Genomic DNA, 18,814 nt, shown 5'->3' with positions numbered 1-18,814 from the left:
TCACTGCTCTGTAATGTATTACACACTTAGTAACACATTTCACTGCTCTATAACACATTTCACTGCTCTGTAACGCATTTTACTGCTCTGTACCACATTTCACTGCTCTGTAACGCATTACACACTTAGTAACACATTTCACTGCTCTGTAACACATTTCACTGCTCTGTAATGCATTACACACTTAGTAACACATTTCACTGGTCTGTAACACATTTCACTGCTCTGTAATGTATTACACACTTAGTAACACATTTCACTGCTCTATAACATATTTAACTGTTCGGTAACACATTTCACTGGTCTGTAAAACACTTTCACTGCTCTGTAATGCATTACACACTTAGTAACACATTTCACTGCTATTTCACTGCTCTGTAATGTATTACACACTTAGGAACACATTTCACTGCTCTGTAACGCATTTTACTGCTCTGTACCACATTTCACTGCTCTGTAATGCATTACACACTTAGTAACACATTTCACTGCTCTGTAACACATTTCACTGCTCTGTAACGCATTACACACTTAGTAACACATTTCACTGCTCTGTAACGCATTACACACTTAGTAACACATTTCACTGCTCTGTAACACATTTAACTGTTCGGTAACACATTTCACTGGTCTGTAAAACACTTTCACTGCTCTGTAATGCATTACACACTTAGTAACACATTTCACTGCTATTTCACTGCTCTGTAATGTATTACACACTTAGTAACACATTTCACTGCTCTGTAACGCATTTTACTGCTCTGTACCACATTTCACTGCTCTGTAACGCATTACACACTTAGTAACACATTTCACTGCTCTGTAACACATTTCACTGCTCTGTAATGCATTACACTGCTATTTCACTGCTCTGTAATGTATTACACACTTAGTAACACATTTCACTGCTCTGTAACACATTTCACTGCTCTATAACACATTTAACTGTTCGGTAACACATTTCACTGGTCTGTAAAACACTTTCATTGCTCTGTAATGCATTACACACTTAGTAACACATTTCACTGCTCTGTAACGCATTTTACTGCTATTTCACTGCTCTGTAATGTATTACACACTTAGGAACACATTTCACTGCTCTGTAACACATTTCACTGCTCTGTAACGCATTACACACTTAGTAACACATTTCACTGCTCTGTAACGCATTACACACTTAGTAACACATTTCACTGCTCTGTAACACATTTAACTGTTCGGTACACATTTCACTGGTCTGTAAAACACTTTCACTGCTCTGTAATGCATTACACACTTATTAACACATTTCACTGCTCGGTAACACATTTTACTGCTCTGTACCACATTTCACTGCTCTGAAAATAGGATTTTATTACCTACTGGTAAATCCTTTTCTCTAGTCCGTAGAGGATGCTGGGGTCCACATTAATACCATGGGGTATAGACGGGTCCTTTGGGAGCCACTGGCACTTTAAGAGTTTAATAGTGTGGGCTGGCTCCTCCCTCTATGCCCCTCCTACCAGACTCAGTCTAGAAACTGTGCCCGAGGAGACGGACATACGAGAGAAGGAAATACACAGATAGTGGTGAGATTCACACCAGCTCACACGTACAACAAAAGGAAAGCCAAGCTAACCAACTTGGAACGATTCAGCAACGGCTGAACCAACAACTAAGTAATAATGCAGGAATACGAAGCGCTGGGCGGGCACCCAGCATCCTCTACGGACTACGAGAAAAGGATTTACCGGTAGGTAATTAAAATCCTATTTTCTCTTGCGTCCTATAGGATGCTGGGGTCCACATTAGTACCATGGGGATGTACCAAAGCTCCCAGTACGGGAGGGAAAGTGCTGAGGTTCCTGCAGAACTGACTGACCAAACTGAAGGTCCTCAGAGGCCAAAGTATCGAACTTGTAGAACTTACCAAACGTGTTCGACCCTGACCAAGTAGCTGCTCGGCAAAGCTGTAAAACCGAGACACCTCAGCCAGCCGCCCAGGAAGAACCCACTTTACGAGTATAGTGGGCCTTAACAGATTTTGGACACGGCAAACCTGCCGTAGAATAAGCATGTTGGATACTAAACCTGATCCAGCGAGAAATCGTCTGCTTAGAAGCAGGACACCCAACCTTGTTGGGATCATAAAGGACAAATAGAGCATTCGACTTCCTGTGACGAGAAGTTCTCATCATATAAATCTTCAAAGCCCTCACCACATCCAAGGACTTTGAGGTAATTGAGGAGTCAGTGGCCACTAGCACCACAATAGTTTGGTTGATATGAAAAGCTGACACCAACTTTGGAAGAAATTGCTGATGCATTCTGAGTTCAGCTCTATCTTCATGGAAAATCAAGTAGGGGCTCTTGCATGACAAAGCCCCCAATTCAGACACACGTCTAGCAGATGCCAATGCCAACATTGTGACCGCCTTCCACGTAAGAAACTTGATGTCCACCTCCTGCAAAAGTTCGAAACCAATCCGACTGCAGGAACGCAGCACCACATTAAGATCCCAAGGAGGCACAAAGGGTGGTTGGATGTGCAGAATCCTTTTCAAGAATGTCTGAACCTCAGGGAGGGCAGCCAATTGTTTCTGGAAGAAAATGGACAAGGCCAAAATCCGGACTTTTATGGAGCCCAAGCGTAGGCCCACATTCACACCTGCTTGCAGAAAGAGAAACCGTCCCAGTTGAAACTCCACCGTTGGAAACTTCTTGGCTTCACACCAAGACACATACTTTTTCGAAATCCGATGGTAATGCTTAGACGTTACTCCCTTCCTAGCCTGTATCAGGGTAGGAATTACCTTTTTCGGAATGCCCTCCTGAGCTAAGATCTGGCGTTCAACATCCATGTCATCAAACGTTGCCACTGTAAGTCTTGATAGGTGAACGGCCCCTGTTGCAGAAGGTCCTCGCGAAGAGGAAGGGACCTCGGATCCTTCAGCAGTAATTCCAGAAGATCCGCGTACCAAGCCCTACTTGGCCAGTCCGGAGCATTGAGGATCGCCTGAACTCTTGTTCTTTTTATTAATTTTAGAATCCTTGGGATGAGTGGAAGTGGAGGAAACACGTACACTGACTGGAACACCCACGGAGTTACCAGTGCGTCCACCGCCACTGCCTGTGGGTCTCTCGACCTAGAACAGTACCTCTGAAGTTTCTTGTTGAGGCGAGAGGCCATCATGTCTACCTGAGGTACAACCCATCGGCTTGTCACTTCTGCAAACACCTCCGGGTGGAGGTCCCATTCTCCTGGATGGAGATCATGTCTGCTGAGGAAGTCCACTCCCGGAATGAAGATCGTTGATAGCGCCACCGCGTGCTTTTCTGCCCAGAGGATGATTCTTGTCACCTCTGACATTGCCGCTCTGCTCTTCGTTCCGCCCTGTCGGTTTATGTAGGAAACTGCTGTTACATTGTCCGACTGGACCTGAATTGCCTGATCTTGCAGAAGATGCACCACTTGTAGAAGGCAGTTGTCTATGGCCCTTAGTTCTAGAATGTTTATTGGAAGGATGGATTCCAGACTTGACCACCTTCCTTGGAACTTTTCCCCTTGGGTGGCTGCTCCCCAACCTCTGAGACTTGCATCTGTGGTTAGAAGGATCCAATTCTGAATACCGAACCTGCGGCCCTCGAGTAGGTGAGAAGTCTGCAGCCACCAGAGGAGAGAAATTCTGGCTTTCGGCGACAGGCATATCCGCTGGTGCATGTGAAGATGTGATCCCGACCATTTGTCTAGGAGATCCAGTTGGAAGGACCTCGCATGGAATCTTCCATACTGAAGAGCCTCGTAGGAGGCTACCATCTTCCCCAGAAGGCGAATGCACTGATGAACCGATACCCGGCTGGCTTCAGGACATCCCGTACCATTCATTGGATCACCAACGCTTTCTCTACCGGTAGAAACACCCTCAGCACTTCTGTGTCGAGTATCATCCCCAGGAAAGGCAGTCTCCTTGTCAGCTCCAAATGTGACTTTGGAAGGTTCAGGACCCATGATCCTGGAGTAGTTGAGTTGGGAGAGTAATACTCTGCAACAACCTCTCCCTGGAAGATGCTTTTATCAACAGATCGTACCAGATATGGAATTATGTTCACTCCTTGCCTGCGGAGTAGCATCATCTCTGTCATGACCTTGGTGAACACCCTCGGTGCTGTGGAGAGGCCAAAAGGCAGTGCCTGGAACTGATAGTGACAATCCTGTAGTGCAAACCTTAGATAGGTCTGGTGAGGCGGCCAGATCGGAATGTGAAGGTACGCATCCTTGATATCCAGGGATACTAGGAATTCCAGACCTGAGATCACCGCTCTCAGAGACTCCATCTTGAACTTGAATACCTTCAAGTAGGGGTTCAATAACTTTAGGTTTAAAATCGGCTTTACCGAACCGTCCGGTTTCGGTACCACAAACAGGTTTGAGTAATAACCCTTGTGTGAGGTGGAACTGTAACAATGACATTGGTTCGGACCAATTTTTGAATTGCTTCCTGCAGGATAGCACTTTCTGTCAGCGAAACAGGTAAGCCTGATTTGAAGAATCTGAGGTGGGAGTTCTTGAAACTGCAGTCTGTAGCCCTGTGTAACAATGTCTGTCACCCAGGGGTCTAGGCATGATGATACCCAGATGTGACTGAAATCTTTTAATCTCGCTCCCACCTGCCTGATCTCCAGGCTGGGAGGTCCACCGTCATGCTGAAGATTTTGAGCAAGCAGAACCTGGTTTCTGTTCCTGAGAACCTGATGATGCAGGTTTTTTGGATTTTCCTCGACCACCCCTAAAGAAGGTGGAAGGGGATTTGGATTTTTCTAATTTTGCGGTCCGAACGGACTGCAGTGTAGACGTAGTATAAGATTTCCTAGTCGGTGGTGCTGCTGAGGGGAGAAATGTTGACTTATCCGCAGTTGCCGTGGAGATCCACGCATCCAATGCGTCCTCAAACAGAGCCTGACCTGTGAAGGGTAGGTTCTCCACACTTTTCTTTGATTCTGCATCCGCAGTCCATTGGCGTAGCCAGAGTCCTCTGCGTGCCGAGATCGCCATGGAAGTAGCCCTCGCATTCAGCATGCCAAGGTCCTTCATGGCCTCCACCATGAAACCAGCAGAATCCTGTATGTGACGCAAAAACAATTCAATGTCACTTCTATCCATAGTATCTAAGTCCTCTAGTAATGTGCCTGACCACTTTACTATGGCTTTAGAAATCCACGCACAAGCAATGGTGGCCCTTAAAGTCACGCCTGTAGCAGTGTATAGTGATTTGAGTGTAGTCTCAATCTTGCGGTCAGCCGGCTCTTTTAGGGCGGTTGAACCAGGGACAGGTAGAACCACCTTTTCAGACAACCTAGATACAGAAGCGTCTACTATAGGGGGGTTTTCCCACTTCTTTCTATCCTCCCCAGGGAATGGGAAAGCAATGAGAATTCTTTTAGGGATCTGGAATTTTTTCTCTGTTTCCAGGATTTTTCAAATAAAGAGTTTAACTCCTTAGAAACAGAGAAGGTGAGGGAGGATTTCCTATTTTCCGTAAAATAAGATTCCTCTACTTGTTCAGGTACCTTCTCAGTAATATGTAAAACATCCCTAATGGCTTCAATCGTCAGTTGCACCCCATTAGCGAGTGATGCATCTCCAATTCCCCCCCCCCCCCCCCCTCCCCCGCATATCCCCCTCACCGTCCCCTGTATCAGAGTCGGTATCAGTGTCAGCTTGCATTATCTGGGCAAGTGTACGTTTTTGTGGGTATGTAGGTGGGGTATTCGAGGAAGTAGTGGGAGCTGACTGCTGCAACCCTTCTACAGATTTTCTCAAAAACTGCGTCTCTTTCTCATTATGTGACATCCTTGATGAAATCTGGGATATCATTCCCCTTAAAGAATCCACCCATGGGGGTTCTGATTCAGAATGCTGAGGCAGCACATTGCAGTCCTGAGTACATGGAATAGACTCCTCAGGAGAAGATACACACTCTGCAGCACATGATACAGAGTGCTTAGACATGGTAATGTGGATATATACACACACACACACACACACACACACACACACACACACACACACACACACACACACATATACAGGAAAATGTCAGACACAGTTTCCCCCCCCAGAGCACCTTCAAAGAGTCACAGAGTATAAGGAGCCAGCCACAAAGCGCCCCAGCGAGCAGTTATTATGATAAAAGCCCGACGCTAACTAACCAACCTTAATAGGTTAATTAGTACTACACTCTCCCCCCGTCTATAACACCCTGGTACCGCAGCAACTGGAGTTAAGTGGGAGTCAGCGCTCCCTATCAGCATCCTGTTTCAGCGTTCTGCAGGGAGAAAATGGAGCTGGTGAGAGCTGGATCCGCTCTGAGGAGAAGACCGGCCTCCTGTAATGGCGTGCGGCTTCCCGCACAATGAGATTATACTGGTCTGTGGTCTTTGGTGCTAACAGCGGGATTAGCCCGTTAGCTGCTTTACCAGTGTTAGGGTGAACGCGCTGGCCCAGGACGCCCCTCAGCAGCGTCTACATATGCATGTTGCTGAGCCTTCATGGAGCGCAGCCTTGCAGAACTGCGCTCCCACCCTTGTGCGGCCATTCCCGCCGGTGACCCACTAACCGGACCGCCGGCGCTGTACTCACCACTCTTCTTTCTTCTGCTTCTGTTAGGGGGTGACGGCCGTACTGCGGGAGTGAGCAGTCGCCTCGTGGGCTTGCGATCAGCACCCTCAGGAGCTCAGTGGAGATAGAGAACCATTAACTCTTCATTAAGTTGATTCCTACTCCGCCCCTAAGTCCCACGAAGCAGGGAGGCTGTTGCCAGCAGCCTTCCTGTAACCTAACAAACTCAGAAAATAATAAAACTAGAAAAACTCCTAGGAGCTCCCCTAGCTGTGACCGGCTCCTCCGGGCACATTTTCTAAACTGAGTCTGGTAGGAGGGGCACAGAGGGAGGAGCCAGCCCACACTCTCAAACTCTTAAAGTGCCAGTGGCTCCCAAAGTACCCGTCTATACCCCATGGTACTAATGTGGACCCCAGCATCCTCTAGGATGTAAGAGAAACACATTTCACTTCTCTGTAACAGATTTCACTGCTCTGTAACGCATTTCACTACTCTGTAACGCATTTCACACTTAGTAATATTTCACTGCTCTGTACGCATTTCACTGCTCTGTAACGCATTTCACTGCTCTGTAACGCATTTCACACGTAGTAATATTTCACTGCTCTGTAACACATTTCACCGCTCTGTAACGCATTTCACACGTAGTAATATTTCACTGCTCTGTAACGCATTTCACACGTAGTAATATTTCACTGCACTGTAACGCATTTCACATGTAGTAATATTTCACTGCTCTGTAACACAACAATTCACTCTGGAAGACATTTACAAAGTACAAAACAGCCAGTGAGAAGTTGAGGATGATTCTATGCAGAGCGGGGAACATGATGTGATCTATATACCATGCAGTATACAAGAGCTGGTTATGCAGGAAACACATATTTATAGACTGATACCTTGCGCAAAGATCTTGTAGGTAGCGCCGGAGCCCCATCCCCCACAGTGGGGTGGAAAGCATCAAAGTGCAGAGCGTAATGACCTTCAGAGAGAGAGAGAGAGAGAGAGAGAGAGAGAGAGAAAGTTAATCAATTGTTCTGCAGCATGGCTAGACCCCCACTATTCATCACTAGTCCCCTCCCCACTATTCTACATCACCAGTCCCACCCTCTACTATACTACAGCACCAGTCCCACCCTCTACTATACTACAGCACCAGTTCCACCCTCCACTATACTACAGCACCAGTCCCACCCTCCACTATACTACAGCACCAGTCCCCTCGCCATTATACTACTGCACCAGTCCCACCCTCCACTATACTACAGCACCAGTTCCACCCTCCACTATACTACAGCACTAGTCCCACCCTCCACTATACTACTGCACCAACCCCACCCTCCACTATACTACAGCACCAGTCCCCCCCTCCACTATACTACTGCACCAACCCCACCCTCCACTATACTACTGCACCAGTCCCCTCGCCATTATACTACTGCACCAACCCCACCCTCCACTATACTACAGCACCAGCCCCCTCCCCATTATACTACTGCACCAGTCCCACCCTCCACTATACTACAGCACCAGTTCCACCCTCCACTATACTACAGCACTAGTCCCACCCTCCACTATACTACTGCACCAACCCCACCCTCCACTATACTACAGCACCAGTCCCCCCCTCCACTATACTACTGCACCAACCCCACCCTCCACTATACTACTGCACCAGTCCCCTCGCCATTATACTACTGCACCAACCCCACCCTCCACTATACTACAGCACCAGCCCCTTCCCCATTATACTACTGCACCAGCCCCACCCTCCACTATACTACTGCACCAGCCCCACCCTCTACTATTCTACAGCACCAGTCCCACCCTCCACTATACTACAGCACTAGTCCCACCCTCCACTATACTACTGCACCAACCCCACCCTCCACTATACTACAGCACCAGTCCCCCCCTCCACTATACTACTGCACCAACCCCACCCTCCACTATACTACAGCACCAGTCCCACCCTCCACTATACTATAGCATTAACCCCACCCTCCACTATACTATAGCACCAACCCCACCCTCCACTATTCTACTGCACCAGTCCCACCCTCCACTATACTACAGCACCAGTCCCACCCTCCACTATACTATAGCACCAACCCCACCCTCCACTATACTACAGCACCAGCCCACCCTCCACTATACTACAGCACCAGTCCCACCCTCCACTGCACCAACCCCACCCTCCACTATACTACAGCACCAGTCCACCCTCCACTATACTACAGCACCAGTCCCACCCTCCACTATACTACTGCACCAACCCCACCCTCCACTATACTACAGCACCAGTCCCACCCTCCACTATACTACTGCACCAACCCCACCCTCCACTATACTACAGCACCAGTCCCACCCTCCACTATACTACTGCACCAACCCCACCCTCCACTATACTACTGCACCAACCCCACCCTCCACTATTCTACTGCACCAACCCCACCCTCCACTATACTACTGCACCAGCCCCACCCTCCACTATACTACTGCACCAACCCCACCCTCCACTATTCTACTGCACCAGTCCCACCCTCCACTATACTACTGCACCAACCCCACCCTCCACTATACTACTGCACCAGTCCCCCCCTCCACTATACTACTGCACCAACCCCACCCTCCACTATACTACTGCACCAGTCCCCTCGCCATTATACTACTGCACCAACCCCACCCTCCACTATACTACAGCACCAGCCCCCTCCCCATTATACTACTGCACCAGTCCCACCCTCCACTATACTACAGCACCAGTTCCACCCTCCACTATACTACAGCACTAGTCCCACCCTCCACTATACTACTGCACCAACCCCACCCTCCACTATACTACTGCACCAACCCCACCCTCCACTATACTACAGCACCAGTCCCCCCCTCCACTATACTACTGCACCAACCCCACCCTCCACTATACTACTGCACCAGTCCCCTCGCCATTATACTACTGCACCAACCCCACCCTCCACTATACTACAGCACCAGCCCCCTCCCCATTATACTACTGCACCAGCCCCACCCTCCACTATACTACTGCACCAGCCCCACCCTCTACTATTCTACAGCACCAGTCCCACCCTCCACTATACTACAGCACTAGTCCCACTCTCCACTATACTACTGCACCAACCCCACCCTTCACTATACTACAGCACCAGTCCCCCCCTCCACTATACTACTGCACCAACCCCACCCTCCACTATACTACAGCACCAGTCCCACCCTCCACTATACTATAGCACCAACCCCACCCTCCACTATACTATAGCACCAACCCCACCCTCCACTATTCTACTGCACCAGTCCCACCCTCCACTATACTACAGCACCAGTCCCACCCTCCACTATACTATAGCACCAACCCCACCCTCCACTATACTACAGCACCAGCCCACCCTCCACTATACTACAGCACCAGTCCCACCATCCACTATACTACAGCACTAGTCCCACCCTCCACTATACTACTGCACCAACCCCACCCTCCACTATTCTACAGCACCAGTCCCACCCTCCACTATACTACAGCACCAGTCCCACCCTCCACTATACTACTGCACCAACCCCACCCTCCACTATACTACTGCACCAACCCCACCCTCCACTATTCTACTGCACCAACCCCACCCTCCACTATACTACTGCACCAGCCCCACCCTCCACTATACTACTGCACCAACCCCACCCTCCACTATTCTACTGCACCAGTCCCACCCTCCACTATACTACTGCACCAACCCCACCCTCCACTATACTACTGCACCAACCCACCCTCCACTATACTACTGCACCAACCCCACCCTCCACTATACTACTGCACCAGCCCCACCTTCCACTATACTACTGCACCAACCCCACCCTCCACTATACTACAGCACCAGTCCCACCCTCCACTATACTATTGCACCAACCCCACCCTCCACTATACTACAGCACCAGTCCCACCCTCCACTATACTACTGCACCAACCCCACCCTCCACTATACTACTGCACCAACCCCACCCTCCACTATTCTACTGCACCAGTCCCACCCTCCACTATACTACTGCACCAACCCCACCCTCCACTATACTACTGCACCAGCCCACCCTCCACTATACTACTGCACCAACCCCACCCTCCACTATACTACTGCACCAGCCCCACCATCTACTATTCTACAGCACCAGTCCCACCCTCCACTATACTACTGCACCAACCCCACCCTCCACTATACTACTGCACCAACCCCACCCTCCACTATACTACTGCATCAACCCCACCCTCCACTATTCTACTGCACCAGTCCCACCCTCCACTATACTACTGCACCACCCCACCCTCCACTATACTACAGCACCAGTCCCACCCTCCACTATACTACAGCACCAGTCCCACCCTCCACTATACTACTGCACCAACCCCACCCTCCACTATACTACAGCACCAGTCCCACCCTCCACTATACTATTGCACCAACCCCACCCTCCACTATACTACAGCACCAGTCCCACCCTCCACTATACTACTGCACCAACCACACCCTCCACTATACTACTGCACCAACCCCACCCTCCACTATTCTACTGCACCAGTCCCACCCTCCACTATACTACTGCACCAACCCCACCCTCCACTATACTACTGCACCAGCCCACCCTCCACTATACTACTGCACCAACCCCACCCTCCACTTTACTACTGCACCAGCCCCACCTTCCACTATACTACTGCACCAACCCCACCCTCCACTATACTACTGCCCCAACCCCACCCTCCACTATACTACTGCACCAGCCCCACCCTCCACTATACTACTGCACCAACCCCACCCTCTACTATTCTACAGCACCAGTCCCACCCTCCACTATACTACAGCACCAGTCCCACCCCTCACTATTCTACAGCACCAGTCCCCTCCCCATTATACTACTGCACCAGCCCCACCCTCCACTATACTACTGCACCAGCCCCACCCTCCACTATATTACTGCACCAGCCCCACCCTCGGCTATTCTACAGCACCAGCCCACCCATCACTATTCTACAGCACCAGTCCCCTCCCCATTATACTACTGCACCAACCCACCTCCACTATACTACAGCACCAGCCCCACCCTCCACTATACTACTGCACCAACCCCACCCTCCACTATACTACAGCACCAGTCCCACCCTCCACTATACTACAGCACCAGTCCCACCCTCCACTATACTACAGCACCAGTCCCACCCTCCACTATACTACAGCACCAGTCCCACCCTCCATTATACTACTGCACCAGCCCACCCTCCACTATACTACTGCACCAGCCCCACCCTCTACTATTCTACAGCACCAGCCCCACCCTCTGCTATACTACTGCACCAGCCCAACCCTCAATATTCTACAGCACCAGTCCCCTCCCCATTATACTACTGCACCAGCCCACCCTCCACTATACTACAGCACCAGCCCACCCTCCACTGTACTACTGCACCAGTCCCACCCTCCACTATACTACTGCACCAGCCCACCCTCCACTATACTACAGCACCAGCCCCACCCTCCACTATACTACTGCACCAGCCCACCCTCCACTATACTACAGCACCAGCCCACCCTCCACTGTACTACAGCACCAGTACCACCCTCCACTATACTACTGCACCATCCCACCTTCTACTAATCTATAGCACCAGCCCCACCCTCCACTATACTACTGCACCAGCCCCACCCTCCACTATACTACAGCATTAGCCCCACCCTCCACTATACTACTGCACCAACCTCACCCTCCACTATACTACAGCACCAGTCCCACCCTCCACTATACTACAGCACCAGTCCCACCCTCCACTATACTACAACACCAGTCCCACCCTCCATTATACTACTGCACCAGCCCACCCTCCACTATACTACAGCACCAGTCCCACCCTCCACTATACTACAGCACCAGTCCCACCCTCCATTATACTACTGCACCAGCCCACCCTCCACTATACTACTGCACCAGCCCCACCCTCTACTATTCTACAGCACCAGTCCCACCCTCTACTATACTACTGCACCAGCCCAACCCTCACTATTCTACAGCACCAGTCCCCTCCCCATTATACTACTGCACCAGCCCACCCTCCACTATACTACTGCACCAGCCCACCCTTCACTATACTACAGCACCAGACCACCCTCTACTGTACTACAGCACCAGTCCCACCCTCCACTATACTACTGCACCATCCCACCTTCTTCTAATCTATAGCACCAGCCTACCACCCACTACACTACAGCACCAGTCCCACCCCTCACTATTCTACAGCACCAGTCCCACCCTCTACTATACTACAGCATTAGCCCCACCCCTCACTATACTACTGCACCATCCCACCTTCTACTAATCTACCGCACCAGCCTACCACCCACTATACTACAGCACCAGCCCACCCCTCAATATTCTACAGCACCAGTCCTACCCACCACTATACTACAGCACCAGTCCGTCCCCCCACCTTCCACTATAATACAGCACCAGCCCACCCCTCTGCTATTCTACAGTATCTGTTTAAAAATAAGAATTTACTTACCGATAATTCTATTTCTCGTAGTCCGTAGTGGATGCTGGGGACTCCGTCAGGACCATGGGGATTAGCGGCTCCGCAGGAGACAGGGCACAAAAGTAAAAGCTCTTAGGATCAGGTGGTGTGCACTGGCTCCTCCCCCTATGACCCTCCTCCAAGCCTCAGTTAGGATACTGTGCCCGGACGAGCGTACACAATAAGGAAGGATTTTGAATCCCGGGTAAGACTCATACCAGCTACACCAATCACACTGTACAACCTGTGATCTGAACCCAGTTAACAGCATGATAACAGCGGAGCCTCTGAAAAGATGGCTCACAACAATAATAACACGATTTTTGTAACAATAACTATGTACAAGTATTGCAGACAATCCGCACTTGGGATGGGCGCCCAGCATCCACTACGAACTACGAGAAATAGAATTATCGGTAAGTAAATTCTTATTTTCTCTGACGTTCTAAGTGGATGCTGGGGACTTCGTCAGGACCATGGGGATTATACCAAAGCTCCCAAACGGGCGGGAGAGTGCGGATGACTCTGCAGCACCGAACGAGAGAACTCCAGGTCCTCCTCAGCCAGGGTATCAAATTTGTAGAATTTTGCAAACGTGTTTGCCCCTGACCAAGTAGCAGCTCGGCAAAGTTGTAAAGCCGAGACCCCTCGGGCAGCCGCCCAAGATGAGCCCACCTTCCTTGTGGATTGGGCATTTACAGATTTTGGCTGTGGCAGGCCTGCCACAGAATGTGCGAGCTGAATTGTACTACAAATTCAACGAGCAATCGTCTGCTTAGAAGCAGGAGCACCCAGCTTGTTGGGTGCATAAAGTATAAACAGCGAGTCAGACTTTCTGACTCCAGCCGTCCTGGAACATATATTTTCAGGGCCCTGACAACGTCTAGCAACTTGGAGTCCTCCAAGTCCCTAGTATCCGCAGGTACCATAATAGGTTGGTTCAGGTGAAACGCTGACACCACCTTAGGAAGAAACTGGGGACGAGTCCGCAGTTCTGCCCTGTCCGAATGGAAAATCAGATATGGGCTTTTGTAAGACAAAGCCACCAATTCTGACACTCGCCTGGCCGAGGCCAGGGCCAACCGCATGGTCACTTTCCATGTGAGATATTTAAAATCCACAGATTTGAGCGGTTCAAACCAATGTGATTTGAGGAATCCCAACACTACGTTGAGATCCCACGGTGCCACTGGAGGCACAAAAGGGGCTGTATATGCAATACTCCCTTAACAAACGTCTGGACTTCAGGAACTGAAGCCAATTCTTTCTGGAAGAAAATCGACAGGGCCGAAATCTGAACCTTAATGGACCCCAATTTGAGGCCCATAGACACTCCTGTCTTCAGGAAATGCAGGAATCGACCGAGTTAAAATTCCTCCGTGGGGGCCCTCCTGGCCTCACACCACGCAACAATTTTTCGCCAAATACGGTGATAATGTTGTGCGGTCCCCTCCTTCCTGGCTTTGATCAGGATAGGAATGACTTCCTCCGGAATGCCTTTTTCCTTCAGGATCCGGCGTTCAACCGCCATGCCGTCAAACGCAGCCGCGGTAAGTCTTGGAACAGACAGGGTCCCTGCTGAAGCAGGTCCCTTCTTAGCGGCAGAGGCCATGAGTCCTCTGTGAGCATCTCTTGAAGTTCCGGGTACCAAGTCCATCTTGGCCAATCCAGAGCCACGAGTATAGTTCTTACTCCTCTCCGTCTTATAATTCTCAGTACCTTGTGTATGAGAGGCAGAGGAGGGAACACATACACTGACTGGTACACCCACGGTGTTACCAGAGCGTCCACAGCTATTGCCTGAGGGTCTCTTGACCTGGCGCAATACCTGTCCAGTTTTTTGTTCAGGCGGGACGCCATCATGTCCACCTTTGGTCTTTCCCAATGGTTCACAATCATGTGGAAGACTTCCCGATGAAGTCCCCACTCTCCCGGGCGTCGGAATGAACACTGCTGACAGTGCTATCACCTGATTTTCCGCCCAGCGAAGAATCCTTGCAGTTTCTGCTATTGCCCTTCTGCTTCTTGTGCCGCCCTGTCTGTTTACGTGGGCGACTGCCGTGATGTTGTCCCACTGGATCAATACCGGCTGACCTTGAAGCAGAGGTCTTGCTAAGCTTAGAGCATTGTAACTTGCCCTTAGCTCCAGTATATTTATGTGGAGATAATTCTCCAGACTTGATCACACTCCCTGGAAATTTTTTCCCTGTGTGACTGCTCCCCAGCCTCTCAGGCTGGCATCCCTGGTCACCAGGACCCTTCCTGAATGCCGAATCTGCGGCCCATTAGTAGATGAGTACTTTGCAGCCACCGCAGAAGAAACACCCTTGTCCTTGGAGACAGGGTTATCCACTGATGCATCTGAAGATGCGATCCGGACCATTTTTCCAGCAGATCCCACTGAAAAGTTCTTGCGTGAAAACTGCCGAATGGAATCGCTTCGTAAGAAGCCACCATTTTTCCCAGGACCCTTGTGCAATGATGCACTGACACTTTTCCTGGTTTTAGGAGGTTCCTGACTAGCTCGGATAACTCCCTGGCTTTCTTCTCCGGGAGAAACACTCTTTTCTGGACTGTGTCCAGAATCATCCCTAGGAACAGCCGATGTGTCGTCGGAAACAACTGCGGTTTTGGAATATTTAGAATCCACCCGTGCTGTCGTAGAACTACTTGAGATAGTGCTACTCCGACCTCCAACTGTTCTCTGGACCTTGCTCTTATCAGGAGGTCGTCCATTTTCTTTGAAGAAGAATCATCATTTCGGCCATTACCTTGGTAAAGACCCGGGGTGCCGTGGACAATCCAAACGGCAGCGTCTGAAACTGATAGTGACAGTTCTGTACCACAAACCTGAGGTACCCTTGGTGAGAAGGGCAAATTGGGACATGGAGGTAAGTATCCCTGATGTCCCGGGACACCCTATAGTCCCCTTCTTCCTGGTTCGCTATCACTGCTCTGAGTGACTCCATCTTGATTTGAACCTTTGTAAGTGTTCAAATATTTCAGATTTAGAATAGGTCTCACCGAGCCTTCTGGCTTCAGTACCACAACATAGTGTGGAATAATACCCCTTTCCTTGTTGTAGGAGGGGTACTTTGATTATCACCTGCTGGGAATACAGCTTGTGAATTGTTTCCAATACTGCCTCCCTGTCAGAGGGAGACGTTGGGCAGATATGACTCTTATGGGGACGAAAGGACTGAGGCTGAAAAGACGGTGTCTTTTTCTGCAGAGATGTGACTTAGGGTAAAAACGGTGGATTTTCCAGCAGTTGCCGTGGCCACCAGGTCCGATGGACCGACCCCAAATAACTCCTCCCCTTTATACGGCAATACTTCTTTGTGCCGTTTGGAATCTGCATCACCTGACCACTGTCGTGTCCATAAACATCTTCTGGCAGATATGGACATCGCACTTACTCTTGATGCCAGAGTGCAAATATCCCTCTGTGCATCTCGCATATATAGAAATGCATCCTTTAAATGCTCTATAGTCAATAAAATACTGTCCCTGTCAAGGGTATCAATATTTTTAGTCAGGGAATCCGACCAAGCCACCCCAGCTCTGCACATCCAGGCTGAGGCGATCGCTGGTCGCAGTATAACACCAGTATGTGTGTATATACTTCTTAGGATATTTTCCTTGAGGACGGCCCTATCTGGAGACGGTACCGCCACTTGTTTTGATAAGCGTGTGAGCGCCTTATCCACCCTAAGGGGTGTTTCCCAACGCGCCCTAACTTCTGGCGGGAAAGGGTATACCGCCAATAATTTTCAATCGGGGGAAACCCACGCATCATCACACACTTCATTTAATTTATCTGATTCAGGAAAAACTACAGGTAGTTTTTTCACACCCCACATAATACCCTTTTTTGTGGTACTTGTAGTATCAGAAATATGTAACACCTCCTTCATTGCCCTTAACAAGTAACGTGTGGCCCTAAAGGAAAATACGTTTGTTTCTTCACCGTCGACACTGAAATCAGTGTCCGTGTCTGTGTCGACCGACTGAGGTAAATGGGCGTTTTAAAGCCCCTGACGGTGTTTGAGACGCCTGGACAGGTACTATTTTGTTTGCCGGCCGTCTCTGTTGACATTATCACGTAATTCCTTGAATAAGCCATCCATTCCGGTGTCGACTCCCTAGAGAGTGACATCACCATTACAGGCAATTGCTCCGCCTCCTCACCAACATCGTCCTCATACATGTCGACACACACGTACCGACACACAGCACACACACAGGGAATGCTCTGATAGAGGACAGGACCCCACTAGCCCTTTGGGGAGACAGAGGGAGAGTTTGCCAGAACACACCAAAAACGCTATAATTATACAGGGACAACCTTTATATAAGTGTTTTTCCCTTATAGCATTTTAATATATATAGTCATATCGCCAAATAAGTGCCCCCCCTCTCTGTTTTAACCCTGTTTCTGTAGTGCAGTGCAGGGGAGAGCCTGGGAGCCTTCCCACCAGCATTTCTGTGAGGGAAAATGGCGCTGTGTGCTGAGGAGAATAGGCCCCGCCCCCTTTTCGGCGGGCTTCTTCTCCCGTTTTTCTGAGACCTGGCAGGGGTTAAATACATCCATATAGCCCCCAGGGGCTATATGTGATGTATTTTTAGCCAGAATAAGGTACTATCATTGCTGCCCAGGGCGCCCCCCCCAGCGCCCTGCACCCTCAGTGACCGCTGCTATGAAGTGTGCTGACAACAATGGCGCACAGCTGCAGTGCTGTGCGCTACCTTATGAAGACTGAAAAGTCTTCTGCCGCCGGTTTCTGGACCTCTTCATTTTTCGGCATCTGCAAGGGGGTCGGCGGCGCGGCTCCGGGACGAACCCCAGGGTGAGACCTGTGTTCCGACTCCCTCTGGAGCTAATGGTGTCCAGTAGCCTAAGAAGCCAATCCATCCTGCACGCAGGTGAGTTTACTTCTCTCCCCTAAGTCCCTCGATGCAGTGAGCCTGTTGCCAGCAGGACTCACTGAAAATAAAAAACCTAACAAAACTTTTACTCTAAGCAGCTCTTTAGGAGAGCCACCTAGATTGCACCCTTCTCGGCCGGGCACAAAAATCTAACTGAGGCTTGGAGGAGGGTCATAGGGGGAGGAGCCAGTGCACACCACCTGATCCTAAGAGCTTTTACTTTTGTGCCCTGTCTCCTGCGGAGCCGCTAATCCCCATGGTCCTGACGGAGTCCCCAGCATCCACTTAGGACGTCAGAGAAAATACACATGGGATGTGTGACATCTTTCTGTTCAACCAGTGCTGACTGCCTGTCTAGATGTGTCACTATCAGACTAATGTGACAGATAAGACTGGAGAGGCCATAGTGACTGTCACATAAGACAGACTGTCAGTAAATGTCAGACTAATGTAATTGAGCACAGATGAGAGGCTGTCAATGTCAGGCTTATGTAATAGAGCACAGATGGGTGAGGCTGTCAATGTTAAACTGATGTAATTAAGCACAGATGAGAGAGGCTGTCAATGTCAGACCAATGTAATAGAGCCCAGATAAGAGGGCCTTGTTATACCGGTAAAGTGACAGCCCAAGTGTTATTAGGTTCCAGCCTGGGATGTCTTCCCGAAGCCTTTCTATTGCACTAGACCCTTCCCACTGACACATCAGAATTCGT

At 49.7% G+C, this 18,814-nt stretch overlaps 1 protein-coding gene across 2 annotated transcripts in view; it reads right to left on the bottom strand.

Moving 5' to 3' along the window:
• Nucleotides 1-18,814, bottom strand: part of LOC134995072 (dedicator of cytokinesis protein 3-like) — an 84,822-nt gene that overhangs the window by 40,696 nt on the left and 25,312 nt on the right. For both annotated transcript variants that reach the window (XM_063951050.1, XM_063951048.1), the window contains one exon: nucleotides 7,501-7,583. In XM_063951050.1, coding sequence (XP_063807120.1) covers nucleotides 7,501-7,583 — 83 coding nt within the window. The remainder of the gene's footprint in view (nucleotides 1-7,500; nucleotides 7,584-18,814) is intronic.

The sequence above is a fragment of the Pseudophryne corroboree genome, unplaced genomic scaffold, assembly GCF_028390025.1.
Source record: "Pseudophryne corroboree isolate aPseCor3 unplaced genomic scaffold, aPseCor3.hap2 scaffold_1361, whole genome shotgun sequence".
Lineage (NCBI taxonomy): Eukaryota > Metazoa > Chordata > Amphibia > Anura > Myobatrachidae > Pseudophryne > Pseudophryne corroboree.
Note: the sequence above shows the minus strand (reverse complement) of the source record. Positions and strands in the feature narration are given on the sequence as shown.